The 20,722-nt window shown below is 44.9% G+C and overlaps 1 protein-coding gene across 1 annotated transcript in view; it reads right to left on the bottom strand.

Annotated features, from left to right (window-relative positions):
- Nucleotides 1-20,722, bottom strand: part of LOC147712229 (scavenger receptor cysteine-rich domain-containing protein DMBT1-like) — a 1,653,398-nt gene that overhangs the window by 17,919 nt on the left and 1,614,757 nt on the right. The window contains exon 37 of the mRNA XM_086919604.1: nt 14,186-14,361. Within this exon, the coding sequence (XP_086775730.1) occupies nt 14,186-14,361 (176 nt within the window). The remainder of the gene's footprint in view (nt 1-14,185; nt 14,362-20,722) is intronic.

The raw sequence follows: 20,722 nt of genomic DNA, 5'->3' as shown, positions 1-20,722 counted from the left end.
CTGACCATAACATGAAAATGTCATCAATGAATCTCAGGTAGAGTTTCCCATTGTCGTTCCAAGCTGTTTGATTTAATATGTGGGTTTCCTCAAAAAATTTCATGAAGGTATTGGCGTACGACGGCGCCGTACAATTGCCCATAGCCGTCCCACAGAGCTGATGGAACCATTTGTCTGATACTGAGAAGTAGCTATGGTATAAGGTGAATACCAATAGCTCCATCAACAGTACTTGTAGGTCAGAGTCAAGGTTGGAATGAGATAGTTCGTGTTCAACAGCCATTAGACCTAGGTCGTGAGGTATAGACGTGTATAAAGAACACACGTCTACCGTACAAAGTATCAGTTCTTGGTCTAGAAGATCGCAAGTGGCCTGTTGCAGTTTAATCAAGAAATCTGTCGTGTCTCTGACGTAAGATCTCGTATTCAACATAAATGGTTGTAAGTATTTGTCTAAAAACTTCCCGGTGTTCTCGTGAATGCTTCCTCTAGTCGAGACAATCGGTCTCATTGGTGGTTTGGTGGGGTGCTTGTGCACCTTGGGTAGCATGTACAACACAGGTGGTTTGGGGTTGATCGGGGTGAGATAACGACGTGCTCGGTCATTGATGGTGCCATTATCAAATGCCTGGTTGATGATTTTTGTGAGTATAGCGAGAAACTCATTGGTCGGATCAGAAGGTAAAGGAGCATATGTATTGAGATCGGATGTATGTATCTCAATCTGTTCATTGTAGTATATTGAATCCATGATCACTAGGGCTCCGCCCTTGTCAGCAGTTTGGCAGACGATGGAAGAATTGTTGGCAATTTTCAATATGATGTTCTTTTCAGCCCTAGTCAAGTTCTCACGTTTCACCTTAGATTGAAAAGGTAATTTGGCTATGTCACTTTTCACAAGATTTTCAAACGTATCAATTATCTTGTGGCTCACGGGAGCCATGTAGGTGCTGTGGGGACGTAGTCCTCTTAAGATATCATCATCTCGTGAAGGGGTGGTAATTACATTTTGAAAGTAATGTCTCAAACGTACATTGCGCAGAAGTTTGAAGGTGCTTACTTCGAGTTCCAAAGTGTTCGTTTTGGTAGTGGGAACAAATGACTGTCCTTTTTGCAGGACACGAACTTCTTCCTCATTGAGTTGAGTAGATGAAATGTTAATCACCAGGTTTTCGAGGTCATTCATCTGCGTCTGTTGCCTTTCTTTTGTTTGACCTGTTCCTTTTCGACCTCTGCGGGTTTTGCCCCGCCTGGGTCGGTAGTTTTGTCCTGATCCTGTTCTAAAAAATGAACCGCAGAGTTTGAGGTGCCAGGTTGTTGTTCGGCTTGTTCAGATGTAGGGCTGGTCGTTTTGCGTGTCGCTGTGTCACCATCTGATGACGAGGTATCAGTAGCCGAGTATGGATTATAAGGGCGATTAGGGCGTCGGCGGGCGTACGCTTCTGCCCAAGTGTACACCTCACCGAGCTTGTAGTCTATGGTGTCCCTCTTATACTTCCTAAATTTTCGTTCTTGTATCTCACGTGTATGTTTATCCAATTGAGCATTCACGTCCTCCAGCATTTTGGTCAGCTCCGTTGGGTCGATGGCATTGTCCAGCTCGGTACGTATAGTTTTGATTTCCTGTGCCAGGTCTTCCAGTGTTTTGGACAATTCTTCCACTATGAGTAGGATTAAGTCCAACGAGCATTTGTTGAGTATGGCGTACCACCTCTCAACAAATCTCGTGTTGTTTTTGCATAATAAGGGTTTGAGAGGGACCCGTAGGCCCCTAGGGATCCGTTGGGCGCGATGGTACCGCACGAGGGTGCTTGCGTGTAACTTTTGATTTGTTTCCTTCTTGAGTAAGTAGAGCAATTGCTTGATGTTACTCTCTGCACTTCTAGTGCTAGTTGCAGAAGCCACATCCTCCTGAATCATGCCATAAATTTTATCGGCATCCCCTGCCGTGAAGGCAAAGGTGTCGGCCTTGAGATCAGTCATATTAGATACAACATCGTAATTCATTGTTGAAATAGCGTGCTAAATCCTCAGTGCAGAACAGTAGTGGACTCACAAAGTATGTAGAGAAGGAATTTGCACAGCTTGGAGTAATCAAATTATTCGGTGGATTGAGCAGTGAAGCGTGCAACCAGGGGTAAACGCTGTCTGGACCGGTCAGCGTGAGATCAAGGACTAATACAAGGCTACCCCTGATGAGAGATAGACCCCCCAGTGCACAGCGTAGGAAAGACACACAGGTCTAATGATTTAAAGCAAACTTCATGAGTGTTTCATCCAAATGGTTTACTAGTTCATCATGGTTTGGTACATATACAATGAGTTCATGTATAAGACATCGTGATCCAAATGAAAATGAAGGTTAACATCAACAGAATGATAGTCCGAAAATTATGAGTCCCAATGCATTTCGGGCTAAAACAAAGCCCTTCCTCAGGGGATTGCTCTACAAACAAAAGAAATGCCATAATCAAATCCAGTTCAAATATCTACAACAACCTGCATAAACAGCGACAAGGTGGTGTGAGGTAGAAACTCAACTTGTGCTCACCACAATAACCACGTTTCAAAAAGGTGTAAGTGATGGGAGGCAATAGAACAAGCAATAGCAAATGTTAAAATAATCCTATAAGAGACAGAACACCAAGTGGACAGACAGAATAAAGCATAGTGTCCCCACGTAAACACGATAGGTAAACCCAGTGCATCACAGTGTAAAAACGAAGCGGTGAATGATGGTATAACGTGCATGTGCCACACAGTTCAAAAAGATCACGCTAACCAAAAGTAGGAAAAAGACGCTGCCCAATTTTAAAAAAGCGCCGGCAGAAAGACCGCCGAAAGGCTAGAAGTGGTGCATCAGTCCCCCAACCAGAGGTACTCACGATATGCGCTGGGAACGCGAACCGCCTTCACCAACCCGGATCGCGAAGCAAACGCGCCCGGACCGTGTCAGTTATGAGCTGGCGTGTAAACATGAAAGATGGACTAAGGTGCATCTAGGAGTGAGCGCCATCTTGGACTAGTGTAATTCACATTAAACACGAAAAAGGAACAAGTCCCACGACATGAGTTAAGGTGCACATTGACTAAGAGTGTAGTGGAAAACAAAAAATGAAAAAATAGTTGGAAGCGAAAATGAAGCACTGACAAAACTACAAGAGAAAACACCAGAGGTAAACACGAAACAAACACAATAATCAAGGGGATAACAGGCGTATGTAGTGTGACAGATGAAAACAAGCAGGATAAATCACAGATAGCATGAAAACTCCATGCGATCATTAAGCCCGTGCGGCTGCATGGTCGCCAGGTAACGAATCCAGAAGTTTTCCCTCTTCAATAAGGTTTTTTTGTTGTCGTGTGTCACTGGTACTTGCTCCAGGATGAGGTATTTTAGTTGAGCAACAGTATGATTGTGTTCTGAAAAGTGAGTAGCAACAGTAGATTTTAGGTTGCCAGTCCTTATGTTACTCTTGTGTTCCAACAACCGTGTCCTGATCTTTCGTTCAGTGTGTCCCACATAACACTTGCCACAGGGGCACTTCAAGAGATAGATGACATTCATGGAATTGCACGTGGCGTTCACCTGTAATTTAATGGGGTACCCCTTCATGGGATGGTTGACAACATTCCCCAGAATGCAATTGTGGCAGTTACTACAGTTATAGCAAGGGCGCAGACCCTTGTATGTGACCGGTTGACTTTCAGTTTTGGGTTTACAAAGCATTTCTTTGAGGTTTCTTCCCCTAGTATAGGCGAACATGGGTTGTTGTGCAAAAGCTCCCTGGAAATCTGGTTCCAGGCTGAGTAATGTCCAGTGTTTGGAAATGATGTTCTTGAACTGTTTACTCAAAACCGTGTATTTGGATACGACAACCATTCTGGAATTTTCAGATTTGGTGCGAACCTGCAATAGTTCATCACGGGTTATGTTTCCACACCGGGTAACAGCCTTTTGTAGAGTTTGTGGCGGATAGCCACGAGCCTTGAACCTGTCAACCATGTTGTTCATTTCAATCTGGCAAGTTTCTTCAGACGTCACGATGCGTTTAACGCGCATCAGTTGGGACAAAGGGAGATTCTGTTTTAAGCCCACTCGATGAAAGCTTTGGTAGTGTAACATTGAGTTACGGTCCGTCGGTTTTCGGAAGATGGTGGTGGTCACTATGCCATCTTGTCTTCCCACCTTGACATCAAGAAAATGGATGCTTGTCCTGTCAAAGTTCCAGGTGAATTGTATGCGTTCACTGATCATATTCCATGTGTTCAGAAAATCCACAAGGGCTTGTTCACTGCCTGACCATAACATGAAAATGTCATCAATGAATCTCAGGTAGAGTTTCCCATTGTCGTTCCAAGCTGTTTGATTTAATATGTGGGTTTCCTCAAAAAATTTCATGAAGGTATTGGCGTACGACGGCGCCGTACAATTGCCCATAGCCGTCCCACAGAGCTGATGGAACCATTTGTCTGATACTGAGAAGTAGCTATGGTATAAGGTGAATACCAATAGCTCCATCAACAGTACTTGTAGGTCAGAGTCAAGTTTGGAATAAGATAGTTCGTGTTCAACAGCCATTAGACCTAGGTCGTGAGGTATAGACGTGTATAAAGAACACACGTCTACCGTACAAAGTATCAGTTCTTGGTCTAGAAGATTGCAAGTGGCCTGTTGCAGTTTAATCAAGAAATCTGTCGTGTCTCTGACGTAAGATCTCGTATTCAACATAAATGGTTGTAAGTATTTGTCTAAAAACTTCCCGGTGTTCTCGTGAATGCTTCCTCTAGTCGAGACAATCGGTCTCATTGGTGGTTTGGTGGGGTGCTTGTGCACCTTGGGTAGCATGTACAACACAGGGGGTTTGGGGTTGATCGGGGTGAGATAACGACGTGCTCGGTCATTGATGGTGCCATTATCAAATGCCTGGTTGATGATTTTTGTGAGTATAGCGAGAAACTCATTGGTCGGATCAGAAGGTAAAGGAGCATATGTATTGAGATCGGATGTATGTATCTCAATCTGTTCATTGTAGTATATTGAATCCATGATCACTAGGGCTCCGCCCTTGTCAGCAGTTTGGCAGACGATGGAAGAATTGTTGGCAATTTTCAATATGATGTTCTTTTCAGCCCTAGTCAAGTTCTCACGTTTCACCTTAGATTGAAAAGGTAATTTGGCTATGTCACTTTTCACAAGATTTTCAAACGTATCAATTATCTTGTGGCTCACGGGAGCCATGTAGGCCATGTGGCAAGTGTTATGTGGGACACACTGAACGAAAGATCAGGACACGGTTGTTGGAACACAAGAGTAACATAAGGACTGGCAACCTAAAATCTACTGTTGCTACTCACTTTTCAGAACACAATCATACTGTTGCTCAACTAAAATACCTCATCCTGGAGCAAGTACCAGTGACACACGACAACAAAAAAACCTTATTGAAGAGGGAAAACTTCTGGATTCGTTACCTGGCGACCATGCAGCCGCACGGGCTTAATGATCGCATGGAGTTTTCATGCTATCTGTGATTTATCCTGCTTGTTTTCATCTGTCACACTACATACGCCTGTTATCCCCTTGATTATTGTGTTTGTTTCGTGTTTACCTCTGGTGTTTTCTCTTGTAGTTTTGTCAGTGCTTCATTTTCGCTTCCAACTATTTTTTCATTTTTTGTTTTCCACTACACTCTTAGTCAATGTGCACCTTAACTCATGTCGTGGGACTTGTTCCTTTTTCTTGTTTAATGTGAATTACACTAGTCCAAGATGGCGCTCACTCCTAGATGCACCTTAGTCCATCTTTCATGTTTACACGCCAGCTCATAACTGACACGGTCCGGGCGCGTTTGCTTCGCGATCCGGGTTGGTGAAGGCGGTTCGCGTTCCCAGCGCATATCGTGAGTACCTCTGGTTGGGGGACTGATGCACCACTTCTAGCCTTTCGGCGGTCTTTCTGCCGGCGCTTTTTTAAAATTGGGCAGCGTCTTTTTCCTACTTTTGGTTAGCGTGATCTTTTTGAACTGTGTGGCACATGCACGTTATACCATCATTCACCGCTTCGTTTTTACACGGTGATGCACTGGGTTTACCTATCGTGTTTACGTGGGGACACTATGCTTTATTCTGTCTGTCCACTTGGTGTTCTGTCTTTTATAGGATTATTTTAACATTTGCTATTGCTTGTTCTATTGCCTCCCATCACTTACACCTTTTTGAAACGTGGTTATTGTGGTGAGCACAAGTTGAGTTTCTACCTCACACCACCTTGTCGCTGTTTATGCAGGTTGTTGTAGATATTTGAACTGGATTTGATTATGGCATTTCTTTTGTTTGTAGAGCAATCCCCTGAGGAAGGGCTTTGTTTTAGCCCGAAATGCATTGGGACTCATAATTTTCGGACTATCATTCTGTTGATGTTAACCTTCATTTTCATTTGGATCACGATGTCTTATACATGAACTCAATGTATATGTACCAAACCATGATGAACTAGTAAACCATTTGGATGAAACACTCATGAAGTTTGCTTTAAATCATTAGACCTGTGTGTCTTTCCTACGCTGTGCACTGGGGGGTCTATCTCTCATCAGGGGTAGCCTTGTATTAGTCCTTGATCTCACGCTGACCGGTCCAGACAGCGTTTACCCCTGGTTGCACGCTTCATTGCTCAATCCACCGAATAATTTGATTACTCCAAGCTGTGCAAATTCCTTCTCTACATACTTTGTGAGTCCACTACTGTTCTGCACCGAGGATTTAGCACGCTATTTCAACAATGAATTACGATGTTGTATCTAATATGACTGATCTCAAGGCCGACACCTTTGCCTTCACGGCAGGGGATGCCGATAAAATTTATGGCATGATTCAGGAGGATGTGGCTTCTGCAACTAGCACTAGAAGCGCGGAGAGTAACATCAAGCAATTGCTCTACTTACTCAAGAAGGAAACAAATCAAAAGTTACACGCAAGCACCCTCGTGCGGTACCATCGCGCCCAACGGATCCCTAGGGGCCTACAGGTCCCTCTCAAACCCTTATTATGCAAAAACAACACGAGATTTGTTGAGAGGTGGTACGCCATACTCAACAAATGCTCGTTGGACTTAATCTTACTCATAGTGGAAGAATTGTCCAAAACACTGGAAGACCTGGCACAGGAAATCAAAACTATACGTACCGAGCTGGACAATGCCATCGACCCAACGGAGCTGACCAAAATGCTGGAGGACGTGAATGCTCAATTGGATAAACATACACGTGAGATACAAGAACGAAAATTTAGGAAGTATAAGAGGGACACCATAGACTACAAGCTCGGTGAGGTGTACACTTGGGCAGAAGCGTACGCCCGCCGACGCCCTAATCGCCCTTATAATCCATACTCGGCTACTGATACCTCGTCATCAGATGGTGACACAGCGACACGCAAAACGACCAGCCCTACATCTGAACAAGCCGAACAACAACCTGGCACCTCAAACTCTGCGGTTCATTTTTTAGAACAGGATCAGGACAAAACTACCGACCCAGGCGGGGCAAAACCCGCAGAGGTCGAAAAGGAACAGGTCAAACAAAAGAAAGGCAACAGACGCAGATGAATGACCTCGAAAACCTGGTGATTAACATTTCATCTACTCAACTCAATGAGGAAGAAGTTCGTGTCCTGCAAAAAGGACAGTCATTTGTTCCCACTACCAAAACGAACACTTTGGAACTCGAAGTAAGCACCTTCAAACTTCTGCGCAATGTACGTTTGAGACATTACTTTCAAAATGTAATTACCACCCCTTCACGAGATGATGATATCTTAAGAGGACTACGTCCCCACAGCACCTACATGGCTCCCGTGAGCCACAAGATAATTGATACGTTTGAAAATCTTGTGAAAAGTGACATAGCCAAATTACCTTTTCAATCTAAGGTGAAACGTGAGAACTTGACTAGGGCTGAAAAGAACATCATATTGAAAATTGCCAACAATTCTTCCATCGTCTGCCAAACTGCTGACAAGGGCGGAGCCCTAGTGATCATGGATTCAATATACTACAATGAACAGATTGAGATACATACATCCGATCTCAATACATATGCTCCTTTACCTTCTGATCCGACCAATGAGTTTCTCGCTATACTCACAAAAATCATCAACCAGGCATTTGATAATGGCACCATCAATGACCGAGCACGTCGTTATCTCACCCCGATCAACCCCAAACCACCTGTGTTGTACATGCTACCCAAGGTGCACAAGCACCCCACCAAACCACCAATGAGACCGATTGTCTCGACTAGAGGAAGCATTCACGAGAACACCGGGAAGTTTTTAGACAAATACTTACAACCATTTATGTTGAATACGAGATCTTACGTCAGAGACACGACAGATTTCTTGATTAAACTGCAACAGGCCACTTGCAATCTTCTAGACCAAGAACTGATACTTTGTACGGTAGACGTGTGTTCTTTATACACGTCTATACCTCACGACCTAGGTCTAATGGCTGTTGAACACGAACTATCTCATTCCAACCTTGACTCTGACCTACAAGTACTGTTGATGGAGCTATTGGTATTCACCTTATACCATAGCTACTTCTCAGTATCAGACAAATGGTTCCATCAGCTCTGTGGGACGGCTATGGGCAATTGTACGGCGCCGTCGTACGCCAATACCTTCATGAAATTTTTTGAGGAAACCCACATATTAAATCAAACAGCTTGGAACGACAATGGGAAACTCTACCTGAGATTCATTGATGACATTTTCATGTTATGGTCAGGCAGTGAACAAGCCCTTGTGGATTTTCTGAACACATGGAATATGATCAGTGAACGCATACAATTCACCTGGAACTTTGACAGGACAAGCATCCATTTTCTTGATGTCAAGGTGGGAAGACAAGATGGCATAGTGACCACCACCATCTTCCGAAAACCGACGGACCGTAACTCAATGTTACACTACCAAAGCTTTCATCGAGTGGGCTTAAAACAGAATCTCCCTTTGTCCCAACTGATGCGCGTTAAACGCATCGTGACGTCTGAAGAAACTTGCCAGATTGAAATGAACAACATGGTTGACAGGTTCAAGGCTCGTGGCTATCCGCCACAAACTCTACAAAAGGCTGTTACCCGGTGTGGAAACATAACCCGTGATGAACTATTGCAGGTTCGCACCAAATCTGAAAATTCCAGAATGGTTGTCGTATCCAAATACACGGTTTTGAGTAAACAGTTCAAGAACATCATTTCCAAACACTGGACATTACTCAGCCTGGAACCAGATTTCCAGGGAGCTTTTGCACAACAACCCATGTTCGCCTATACTAGGGGAAGAAACCTCAAAGAAATGCTTTGTAAACCCAAAACTGAAAGTCAACCGGTCACATACAAGGGTCTGCGCCCTTGCTATAACTGTAGTAACTGCCACAATTGCATTCTGGGGAATGTTGTCAACCATCCCATGAAGGGGTACCCCATTAAATTACAGGTGAACGCCACGTGCAATTCCATGAATGTCATCTATCTCTTGAAGTGCCCCTGTGGCAAGTGTTATGTGGGACACACTGAACGAAAGATCAGGACACGGTTGTTGGAACACAAGAGTAACATAAGGACTGGCAACCTAAAATCTACTGTTGCTACTCACTTTTCAGAACACAATCATACTGTTGCTCAACTAAAATACCTCATCCTGGAGCAAGTACCAGTGACACACGACAACAAAAAAACCTTATTGAAGAGGGAAAACTTCTGGATTCGTTACCTGGCGACCATGCAGCCGCACGGGCTTAATGATCGCATGGAGTTTTCATGCTATCTGTGATTTATCCTGCTTGTTTTCATCTGTCACACTACATACGCCTGTTATCCCCTTGATTATTGTGTTTGTTTCGTGTTTACCTCTGGTGTTTTCTCTTGTAGTTTTGTCAGTGCTTCATTTTCGCTTCCAACTATTTTTTCATTTTTTGTTTTCCACTACACTCTTAGTCAATGTGCACCTTAACTCATGTCGTGGGACTTGTTCCTTTTTCGTGTTTAATGTGAATTACACTAGTCCAAGATGGCGCTCACTCCTAGATGCACCTTAGTCCATCTTTCATGTTTACACGCCAGCTCATAACTGACACGGTCCGGGCGCGTTTGCTTCGCGATCCGGGTTGGTGAAGGCGGTTCGCGTTCCCAGCGCATATCGTGAGTACCTCTGGTTGGGGGACTGATGCACCACTTCTAGCCTTTCGGCGGTCTTTCTGCCGGCGCTTTTTTAAAATTGGGCAGCGTCTTTTTCCTACTTTTGGTTAGCGTGATCTTTTTGAACTGTGTGGCACATGCACGTTATACCATCATTCACCGCTTCGTTTTTACACGGTGATGCACTGGGTTTACCTATCGTGTTTACGTGGGGACACTATGCTTTATTCTGTCTGTCCACTTGGTGTTCTGTCTCTTATAGGATTATTTTAACATTTGCTATTGCTTGTTCTATTGCCTCCCATCACTTACACCTTTTTGAAACGTGGTTATTGTGGTGAGCACAAGTTGAGTTTCTACCTCACACCACCTTGTCGCTGTTTATGCAGGTTGTTGTAGATATTTGAACTGGATTTGATTATGGCATTTCTTTTGTTTGTAGAGCAATCCCCTGAGGAAGGGCTTTGTTTTAGCCCGAAATGCATTGGGACTCATAATTTTCGGACTATCATTCTGTTGATGTTAACCTTCATTTTCATTTGGATCACGATGTCTTATACATGAACTCAATGTATATGTACCAAACCATGATGAACTAGTAAACCATTTGGATGAAACACTCATGAAGTTTGCTTTAAATCATTAGACCTGTGTGTCTTTCCTACGCTGTGCACTGGGGGGTCTATCTCTCATCAGGGGTAGCCTTGTATTAGTCCTTGATCTCACGCTGACCGGTCCAGACAGCGTTTACCCCTGGTTGCACGCTTCACTGCTCAATCCACCGAATAATTTGATTACTCCAAGCTGTGCAAATTCCTTCTCTACATACTTTGTGAGTCCACTAATATTCCCTATTCACTCAAGGCCATACTAGTAGTCCCAAACTCAGAAGTCCCATATCCACTCTTTTAAAAGTCAAAAGTGTTCCAGCACACTAAGCGCTATGTAGTATAACAGTCTTATCCCCTCCTGCAGGGGTTGCCTGACCAGAGTCTCCGGGAGCAGTTTACTTGCAGATGTCACAGAAGGTGGCAGTGGCTGCTGTTGGTAAGTAGCACTCACAGCTCTGCAGAGGCAGTGGCTGTGTATACACAGCCCTTCCTCTGGTGAGACAGTAAGCTCCTCTGAGGCTTCCCAGAGATGGGCAGGGGTCGACTGTTCTGGTTCCAATCCTAAGTCGGGGGCTTGGGCAAGCACAGGTCACCACGGCATCCTCTCCTCTTGACAGACTGAGCCAGGTAATTGTCCTTTTCCTTTCCAGTGACCCCCTCTGACATACAGGGTTGTCAACCTCACTCCGCACTTAAGTGATGGCCAGATTGGCAAGGTTGTTATTTCATCTTCATGGCAGCCTCTCTGGCATACGGGGTCACCAATTTCCCACAGCACAAGGACGAATGCCTGATTGGGATGGCAGTAATTTCTCGGCCTGGGTTCTGATCATTATGCCTCCTCTCTTAAATAAGAGTAATTTGGGGGACAAAATTAAACAGTGGGACACACTAACGGAGCTCAAGTGGCCGTTTGTGCTCGCTGTCCATGTTCTGCTGCTTTTACTGCTGCATCTTAAATTAAAATGTATCCTCTCATCCATTTATTACAAACATATCTAAAAGAAATAGCGCTAAATGCCAGAAATAAGTTGGGGAACAATCCTACCCCAACAGCCCATTTACTGAGAGCTAGCACCTGCCTGCGCTTGCAATTTGTTTATTGCTAAATGCATCCCTTTCTCCATTTTGACACACACATCTGCTCAGTGCCATGATAGCCTCGTTTGTGATTGTATGCATTTGAAATTAACATTCCATAACATAACATAACATAACATAACATAACATAAAAACATGTCTTCCTATCTGGTATCTCACCATCCATTAAATTAGGCCATTTTATATTTAAAACATCTAGGATGACTGGGGGAGTATCTGAAGGACCCTCCTTCTCTCTCCAAGTGTTTGACATCTATGTCAAGGTTCTAATGGTGAGTCAGGGCATTTATGGATGGGGATGATACCCAGATGCTTTTGAGTTTATACAACAAACCCTCCACATATGGAGCATTCCAACAAACAATGTGCTTCATCTGGCAGTGGATAGACAGTATTAAATGGAAACTAAATGCAGATAAACCGGAGGTCCTGAAAGCCATTGTGTGAAATGGACTGTGGTTAGAGGCTGACTGGTCCGCAGAGATGTAAATGTAAATGTAAATGTAAATGTAGTTGAGCTTATATAGCGCACAGCTAGCTGCAGTGGGTGTCCCGGCGCTTGCTTAGGGAACCCGTCCTAGTATTCCCCTGTGAGATGCCCAGAAGATACATATTTTTCGTAAGCTTCATTGGCTCCGATTGAGGAAATCCATAGGCTTTAAATCCTCATTTTTCGTGCACATATCCTGATCCAAGGTAGCTTCAGCCTTAATTCAAAAGAATCTTCAATATTATGTTCCTAAGCAAAGTTTGAGATTTTCCTCTTCTATCTTACTGGTTATCCCTAGATTCCATAACTCAAGGTCTGGGGGCGATGTTTTTTTTTTATTAAAGCAGCTGGACTTTGAAAATCACTTCCCCCGTGACTATTATTCTGAGATGTCTTAATTTAATTTGATCCATCATCTAATAGCTTAGATGTTTAGAGAGACTTTTGTCAATTTTTAGAGTGTTTTAGCCTCTTTCGATGTCATTTACTTTTCAAATAGACCTTAAGGACCATTGGTGATAGATAAATAGTGATAGCATAACAAAATCAGTCCCAGATATTGCCAGTATAGGTAGGAGTATAAGAATAATTTTCCTTGTGATCTTCGTTGGATAGAAGCAATTAGAAGTTATAAAAAATAAATTCCAGGTTAATCTCAGTTGTGTTGCAATTTAGGTGAGGTCCATCAACCTAGCAACAGCCATCATGTGGCTTTTAAACTCTGTCTTAAGAGAGAATAAGTGCCTGCTCATCCCAAGAATAAATTGGGTGCTGTCTTTATAAGAATGGAAGCACATCCGAAAGGAGTGAATGAGAGCAGCCAAGGGGTGAAGTAGATGTAACACTGCATTGAACCATCTTGAAGAAATAACAGAAAGAGGCGAGAGCCACAGTCTATGAGCAGCCCTTCAAAAAAGATGCAAACTCCCCAAGGCTGGTCTGTAACTCCAATGGTGGGCAGTCGCTTAATTAGGACATTACAAGATACAATGTCAGAGACAGTTGAGATGTCCAAGAGGATGGTAGCTGCTTTTCCTCCAGCATCGTATTTCTTTGACATCAGAAATGAGGCCAATCTCTCTCCAGTTAACTTGAAAACATAGTTTTGACCTTGGACACTAGTAATCAACAACAACACCCTCCACAGATTCTTCTCGCTAACCCTGCATTGGCCCAGCGTTCAAAGAACAGACCGCACAACAAGTGTTAATATCACTTAAAATATCAGTGGTAGATATATCTGACAACTGGAGTACAAGCACAGCAGAATGTGAATGTATTAAAGAGAATTTTAAAGATAGTTCAAGGGGAGAAGGTCCCAGTTGAGCTCTTTTTATGCACCATTGTTTTGGGAAATAAGACTTTCAGATTCAAACTCATGAGTAACACATCTTGAAAGGCAAGATGCCTAAAACAGACGTGGTAGAGGCAAAACGAGTAATGGATCAGGTCTGAATAGAGTTTGATGGGTTAAAGCAGAAAGTAAATTGGAAAGAGTACATGATGTATTGACCTTTATGTAGAATCATTACCTGTAGGGCAATGCACCCAATTTAACATGTCCTGAAGAATCTGCAGCAGTGGAAGACATTGACATGCGGCAATATGTTGATAACAGAAACAAGCTCTTTTTGGATAAACCTAAGTGAGGACACAAGTCACACTGCAGTAGGCCAAGTACATTTCCCAGGTGTCAGATCGCATATTATTGAAGCCCGTTTTTATTGAGGTCAAGATGTTGTTGTCCACTCTAATACAGACCGTCTGACTTCCCTGAGTCTCACCTGTCTTGCTGTGCCACAGCCGCCGTACGGGATTTTGAATATGATGAAAAGCTGTGTGATCTCAGGGTCACAACCAGGGTCATTCAAAGACACATCCCATGGAAAGTAGCCCAGGGACTGGATATAGTCGGTTGGGATTACAGCTTCCATGTCGTTAGAAGAACAGGCAAAATACACTGGAAGTGGGCAGAAATTACATATTAGCACCCAAGTAGCAGCACAAAACAAAGTAGTTTAAATACAATAGATAATATGGAGGGAAAATGAGTTATTGATATACAAGTATTGAGTGAAGCCAGAAATCATGCTGGCTTTGGGAAATTCAGCATATTCTCTTTTAACCATGTTATTGTTTCAGAGGTCTTTAACTCTCACAATGTCTCTTAAATCCTCCTTAGATGAGTCCGCCTCTGCAGAAAATGTAATTTGGGTGTATCCCAGAACTCTTGAAGTAGGGGGAGTTATGTTGTGGTACCTCCAGGGGTCCATTGAGATGCAAGAAGAGGGAAGGGGTAGAAGGAGAAAGTGATGTGGGATATGGGAGCTGGAGTGTAGGACACTAGAAGAAACGAATGCTCTTACCTGATGTGAGCAGAAAGGCTCCAGCCAGTAGGGAGCTGAAATAACTCTCCCTGCCCATGCTCTGGTAGGCAGGGTCAGAGGATTGGTCCACCTCAGCGGGAGCACAATGAAAACCTGCTTCCACTGAGCAGGAGCAAATAAGTCATTCGGTTCCTGCCGGCACCAGAGGAGGAGTGCTGACAGGGGAGCAGGCAGGATTCCAGGGGCCATGATGCCCATCTGCAGCATCCACCACATGAGACTGCTATGGGTGCCCTGGTCCCACCTGAAATAAACAAGCTACAGCAGCATGTAAGTGGGCTCCCCGTACTACTATAACTAACAAGCATTTGCAATGCAATAGGCCTCGCATTTTAGAAACGTTGTCCTAGTGTTATTATAAATGACAATGCCTTTTATCATTGCAGGTTTTTTTAAATACATAAATAAAAGGCATTGTATTTTACAATGCCAATAGGCCAACATCTCACAACTGCGAAACCTATTGCATTGCAAAGGCTTAATTTTCTTTCTCTGATCATCCATAAATTAAGTGATGAGTTAAGTGGCAATCACTTGTTTTATTTATTTACTAGCAGCCCGCCCCAGCGTTGCCCGGGGCAGAAAGGGGGCTGGGGGCAACATTTCAGGCTTGCGTGCACTCCCGCCCCGGCACCCGCCCGCCACAACATTGTCTGTGTCCCGGACAATGTTGTGGCTGGCTGGGTCCTGGGCGGGAGTGCACGCAAGCCTGAAATGCTGCCCCCAGACCCTGAGCCTTACCGCAGTTGTTCCGGGCCAACCTCCCGCACCGGCTGCCTCCCGTCCTGTGTCCCTGAAATGCTGCCCCCAGACCCTGAGCCTTACCGCAGTTGTTCCGGGCCAACCTCCCGCACCGGCTTCCTCCCGTCCCGTGTCCCAGAGCCTTACCTGAGCCGCCGCTCCTCCCCCAGCTCCTCACTTTACCGCAGTTGTTCCGGGCCAACCTCCCGCACCAGCTCCCTCCCGTCCTGTGTCCCAGAGCCTTACCTGAGCCGCCGCTCCTCCCCGAGCTCCTCACTTCACCGCCGCTCCTCCTCGTCATCACGTACGTTGCGGCCAGCGCTACGTCGTGGCTGTCAGCGTCGCGGCCAGCGCTACTTTCAGGGCACTACTTTTTTTTTTAAGTTATATTTTTAAATTTACGTTTTTTTTTATTTTCTATAGCCTATGTCCATCTGCACATCCTGAGGATTACAACAATGTATTGGGTGTGTGGATTGGCGCTGTGGTTCCCGAGTTTACCTTGCCAAAAGGTTTGTGTTCTCTCTTTATAATAGTAGTATAGATTCACAAAATTTAGCAAAATCACTTGTAGGTTAGTCCACGCCAGAAGAAAATGCATCGAAGCAAAACAAGAAAAGGAAAATGCTGAAAAGGTATGTTCTGAAGCAACAACTGCAGGCGAGAAGTTGAGGGCTAGTTCAGACCTTGGGCAGAGTTCCCTCTGCTGAAACTTTCCATCTGTTAAAGTCCCACAGCCTCTGTTTTGCATGCAAAGGCATTGAAATGAATATTCGCATACCTGTATGTTACTACAGAGATTACAACAATGCTCCCGAAGATACACTTTCCTCGTCAAGGACTGAGTTAGAACAAAAAAACTTTTTTCCTCGATTACTCGCTGCATTTAATGTTTTTTCTCCCCTTTGGGAAGCATACATAAAAAATACAGCTACCTCTGCGAGACAAGCACACAATGGTTTTTGGAAGAAAAGAGGAGGCTCCAATTGGTACAAAACGAGCACCTACTTGGGCTGTTTTGGGCGCAAAAACAGAGAAAAGTGTACACTAGTTATGGTTGCAACAGGAGAGTGTTGACTATTGGAACCAACTAGTGTCTCTGTAGGCTGTAGGGAATCCATGTCCAGATGTACACTGCTCACAGCATTTACGACTGTAAAATTACTTTCCGAATTGTAAACAGGAGGAAGCTCCTTCTAATGTCCAAATCAGAGAGCAGCGTATCAAGTGTGTGTGACCACAATTGTGGTTGCAAACCATTGATGAGCTACTGACACACAGTTTATGTAGTGACTGCTTGGAAAAGGTGAATCCTGTCAGCCTGCCTGCTCGCCTAATGTTTCCACAAACGGTAAACGTTTTTCTCGTCTACAGCGGTTCTTTTAAGGACCTCCTTAAATAGACACTGTTACATTCAGATAGTTTATAGTACTGTGGAGCCGCAAAGGCTGGACCACAAAAAGTAGCTAACCATTAATAGACCAGAGAGGGAGGCACTTTTATGGGTTCAGGAGTAGCATACCATTTGCCGAAAAAGCGCTTTGAAGCCTCGTCAGGGGAAGTAAGCCCTATATAAATGCAATTACAATACAATACAATACTTAAAAGGTACTCAGTTTTTGACTTGTCAAACAAAGACAAAACAAACGTTTTACCAGCATTTATATGAAAGATAATGTTCAGGTTTAAGGCAAGAGGCGCTCCAATTTCATTTAACAATTAACATAAAAATAATGCATAGAATTGCAGCACTTTAAGTCTTAGGCGACATAGTGCCATTTAAGTACTCAGGAGGACATTCTCAAGAACGTGTGATAACTATCGCAAAATTAGTTTAACGCTACTTTCAACATTGCAGTCTATAGCGGGAAAATAACGCTGTGTTAACTAAGTATTCACAACACGGAGGTACCATGCGATAGGACCACGACAACACGTCAAATGTCCGCGATAAAGACAACGCCACACCGCAACAATGCAAAACACGAACGCAAAAATATTGCGATGAGGCCAATCGCAATACAAAAAGCAGCGAAAAACAGCGACAGGCCTGCAAATCCCACACGTCAGGCGGGAAAATGCACTATAATAGCTACAAAAAGAACACACCAAAAACAATTCAAAGTGTTTAGCAACATGGATGCACTAGGACTGAGTACAGAGGTCAACGCGAACTCCAAAATCCCCACAGACCACTAGCAAGGAACAACAGGGTCAGGGACGGCCGAGAAAAAGAGGGAGAGGAAGACGGGGTGCAGTCTGCAGGACAACCAGATCAGCGTCACGGAGGTGATAGAACACTACCATCAACTGACCCACAATTAGACTAACGTGAATGCAGTCAGAGTGTCAAGGTGGTCAATGGAGGAGGCCAAGAGGAGCTGGCATGATTTGAAAATCTAAACCAAGCACAAACCTGCTGCCAACAGGAAGGCAGCAACAGTGACAGGATGTGAGAGTCCAGTGCTAGAGGATGAGCTGTAGGATACGGAGGCCACAGTCATCTGTGTGGAGACGGTGCAAGGAGTTGCGAGTCCGGACACAGTTCGAGTTGACCTGACACAAAATCAACAGGGTGAGTAACGACTAGGGACTGGGGGGATGGAGGAGATGAGCACAATGGCACACATGCACAATGATGTGTAGCACACTGCACACCCAGAATGACCCTGGATCATGTCCCTGATCCCCATGGCACACTGCAGCACACACACATAGCATTCACAGCACATCCACATTGACGACAATGTGGTACAATGTGCAACCCTGACACTGCAGAACCGAGGACACAACTCGCTCCACACATGTGCAGAAACTACATCTAACAGAGCAGGAAACTCTGAGATGGAAATGTATGCGTACAACCTCACATCCATCATGTAGTCCAAATGTCCACTGTCCCGCATCAAAATCCAGCACCTCCCAAATGGTCACAATGAACATTGTCATACAGTCTGCATGTAAACAAGAACAATACACCAACATTCATGTCAACACAATGTCAACACACGTCTCCCCTTCACATTGCAGAGGGACACACAACTCCTCCAGAAGAGCAGAGCAGACAACTCATCATCAATGTTGGAGAGGACCACCATACCCTCGACACCGACGTCTTACAACAGCTCATGGACATCCCAGGCAATCCACCATCAGGACCAGGGTAGCCAAGCTACATAGAGGAGAACCCAGCCCCTGCATAGACCACACAGCAGGAAGCACCCGCCAGCACGGCTGGCTATCAACACTTCACCGAGCCACACATTGCATTGCAATGCCAGGTGTCAGAATACCAAAAGGAGGTGGGCGAAAAGGTGCAGGTGGGGTCCAAATTCATGGAAGATTAACTAGATCACATACGTGGGTGTCTAATTCCCTTAAGGAACCACCTACACCCCACAAAGGAGACCCACACTGCGACAGACACATGCATTTGCACATTTCCAGTACAGAGCCAGGCCCAGAGGCACACAATTATCCTTCACACACCCACGCGGGACCTGCGTACGATGGCCCAGTCTACTCCTCTTATGTATTGAGTGGGTAACGACAAAGCTACATGTCCCTGCTCTAACCCGCTGCCTGCTGTGACAGGGTTTCATCTGCTGTACACAGCACAATGTAATGTTGTAGGGCCCAGGTCCCTCATGCATACATTATGACCACAAAGACACATGCAGATAGTTTGTGGAAGTGGCTATGGGCATGTGCGCCCGGCCCTATTATTGGCAGGGTCACATGTACAGTGATGCCTGTGCTATATGTATGTGGGGTGAGTGTAAGCCAGCCCCCGCAGAGAGGTTGGTGCTGGTAAAAATTGAACAGTGATCACTATTAAAACGGAAACAGAAAACACCAGCATTACATAAACAACTGCAAAGTATCATGGTGGTAGCCGGAGCAAGTACAGAGGTCACCCAATATGTAAACAGAAGTGTCCATGAGTTGCAGTGCACAGAGTTTGGGGCACTAGAGCTGAGCGTGCACATGTGAATGAATTGTCTAGGATTGTGTCCCTTCGGGATATACCTGATGCAGCTGCAGTGGGGTGTGTTACACCTGCATCATCTTTCATATCATTGTCCCAGGTCTCCCACACTGCCTGAGGTGACATTGCTGTGTAACCTCTCCACATTACAAAACGCAATCAGTAACGGTCAATGGGTTACGTTGCACTGAGTTAGTGGCACCTGGAGTGCTGAGCAGGGTATCAGGCAGATGATGGCATCCACGACAGGTGTGAGCAACTCCGTTAGTCTGCCAGTATGACTGTTTCAACTCTGGCAGTTGGAGTTTGGAGGTGGACCTGGTGGTGGTGGTGTGTACCTCCTGCAGTGATGCGATGTCTGGGCTGGTCAGTACTCAATTTGATGTGTGAGCCCTGGTGTACCGCAGTTGAGGCCGGAGGCAGTGGACAGCGCAGGGCCACATGCTCACGGCATCGATGACCCCAAGGTCATTGTCTCAGAGGCCAACCAATATCTCAGATGACAGGGTCCCTGACTTGAGCTGCATAGAGTAAGTGGCCCCGGATGCACTGTGGTCAGCACAGGCACAGATCCACGGGAAGTTGACTTGTGGTGCACTGAGGTAGGGACACACTGATTGAGCGGGTCCTCCGCGGGTCCTCACATGTGGCAGAGGGTTGCGGGGGACAGTGGAAGGTGTCCTCCAGGTTATGATGCAGAGGGCGGAAGCCGGCTGGAAGCAGCAAAGGGAGGAGTGGAATGCTACAGCCTCATTTTCACCACCAATTCAGTATCAGCTACATGAGGATGAAGACAAAGCCCAGTCCAGAGACTCAGACACCACCAAAGTTCAACCAGAGAGTGTCCATGAATGTCAGGGACCAGACTTAGTGGCACTGGGGCTGAGAGGGGATGCAGTCTGCGATGATGCTGGTACAAAGATATAATCTGCCATTGGTAGATCAAGACTCGGTCCCAAATATGTGACCTACTCGACTGCAGTGTAGGCCAGAGGCAGAGGTCAGCAGTGGCCCACAGCCACGTGTTGTTGGCTCACGATGCACAAGAGTTAATAACACCAAGGCAGTTATCTGTAGATTTCAATCACCTCCGTAACGATGATCCTTTTTTCCTCCTGACTGAAACACGTCATCCTCTTACACCTCTCCTTGCGTGCAATGAAATGTACTCTGCAATTGAAAAATTAAGACTCACTTCCAAATGT

This window comes from Lissotriton vulgaris, chromosome 5 (assembly GCF_964263255.1).
Source record: "Lissotriton vulgaris chromosome 5, aLisVul1.2, whole genome shotgun sequence".
In the NCBI taxonomy this organism is placed as follows: domain Eukaryota; kingdom Metazoa; phylum Chordata; class Amphibia; order Caudata; family Salamandridae; genus Lissotriton; species Lissotriton vulgaris.
This window is presented reverse-complemented; position numbering and strand designations above follow the sequence as displayed.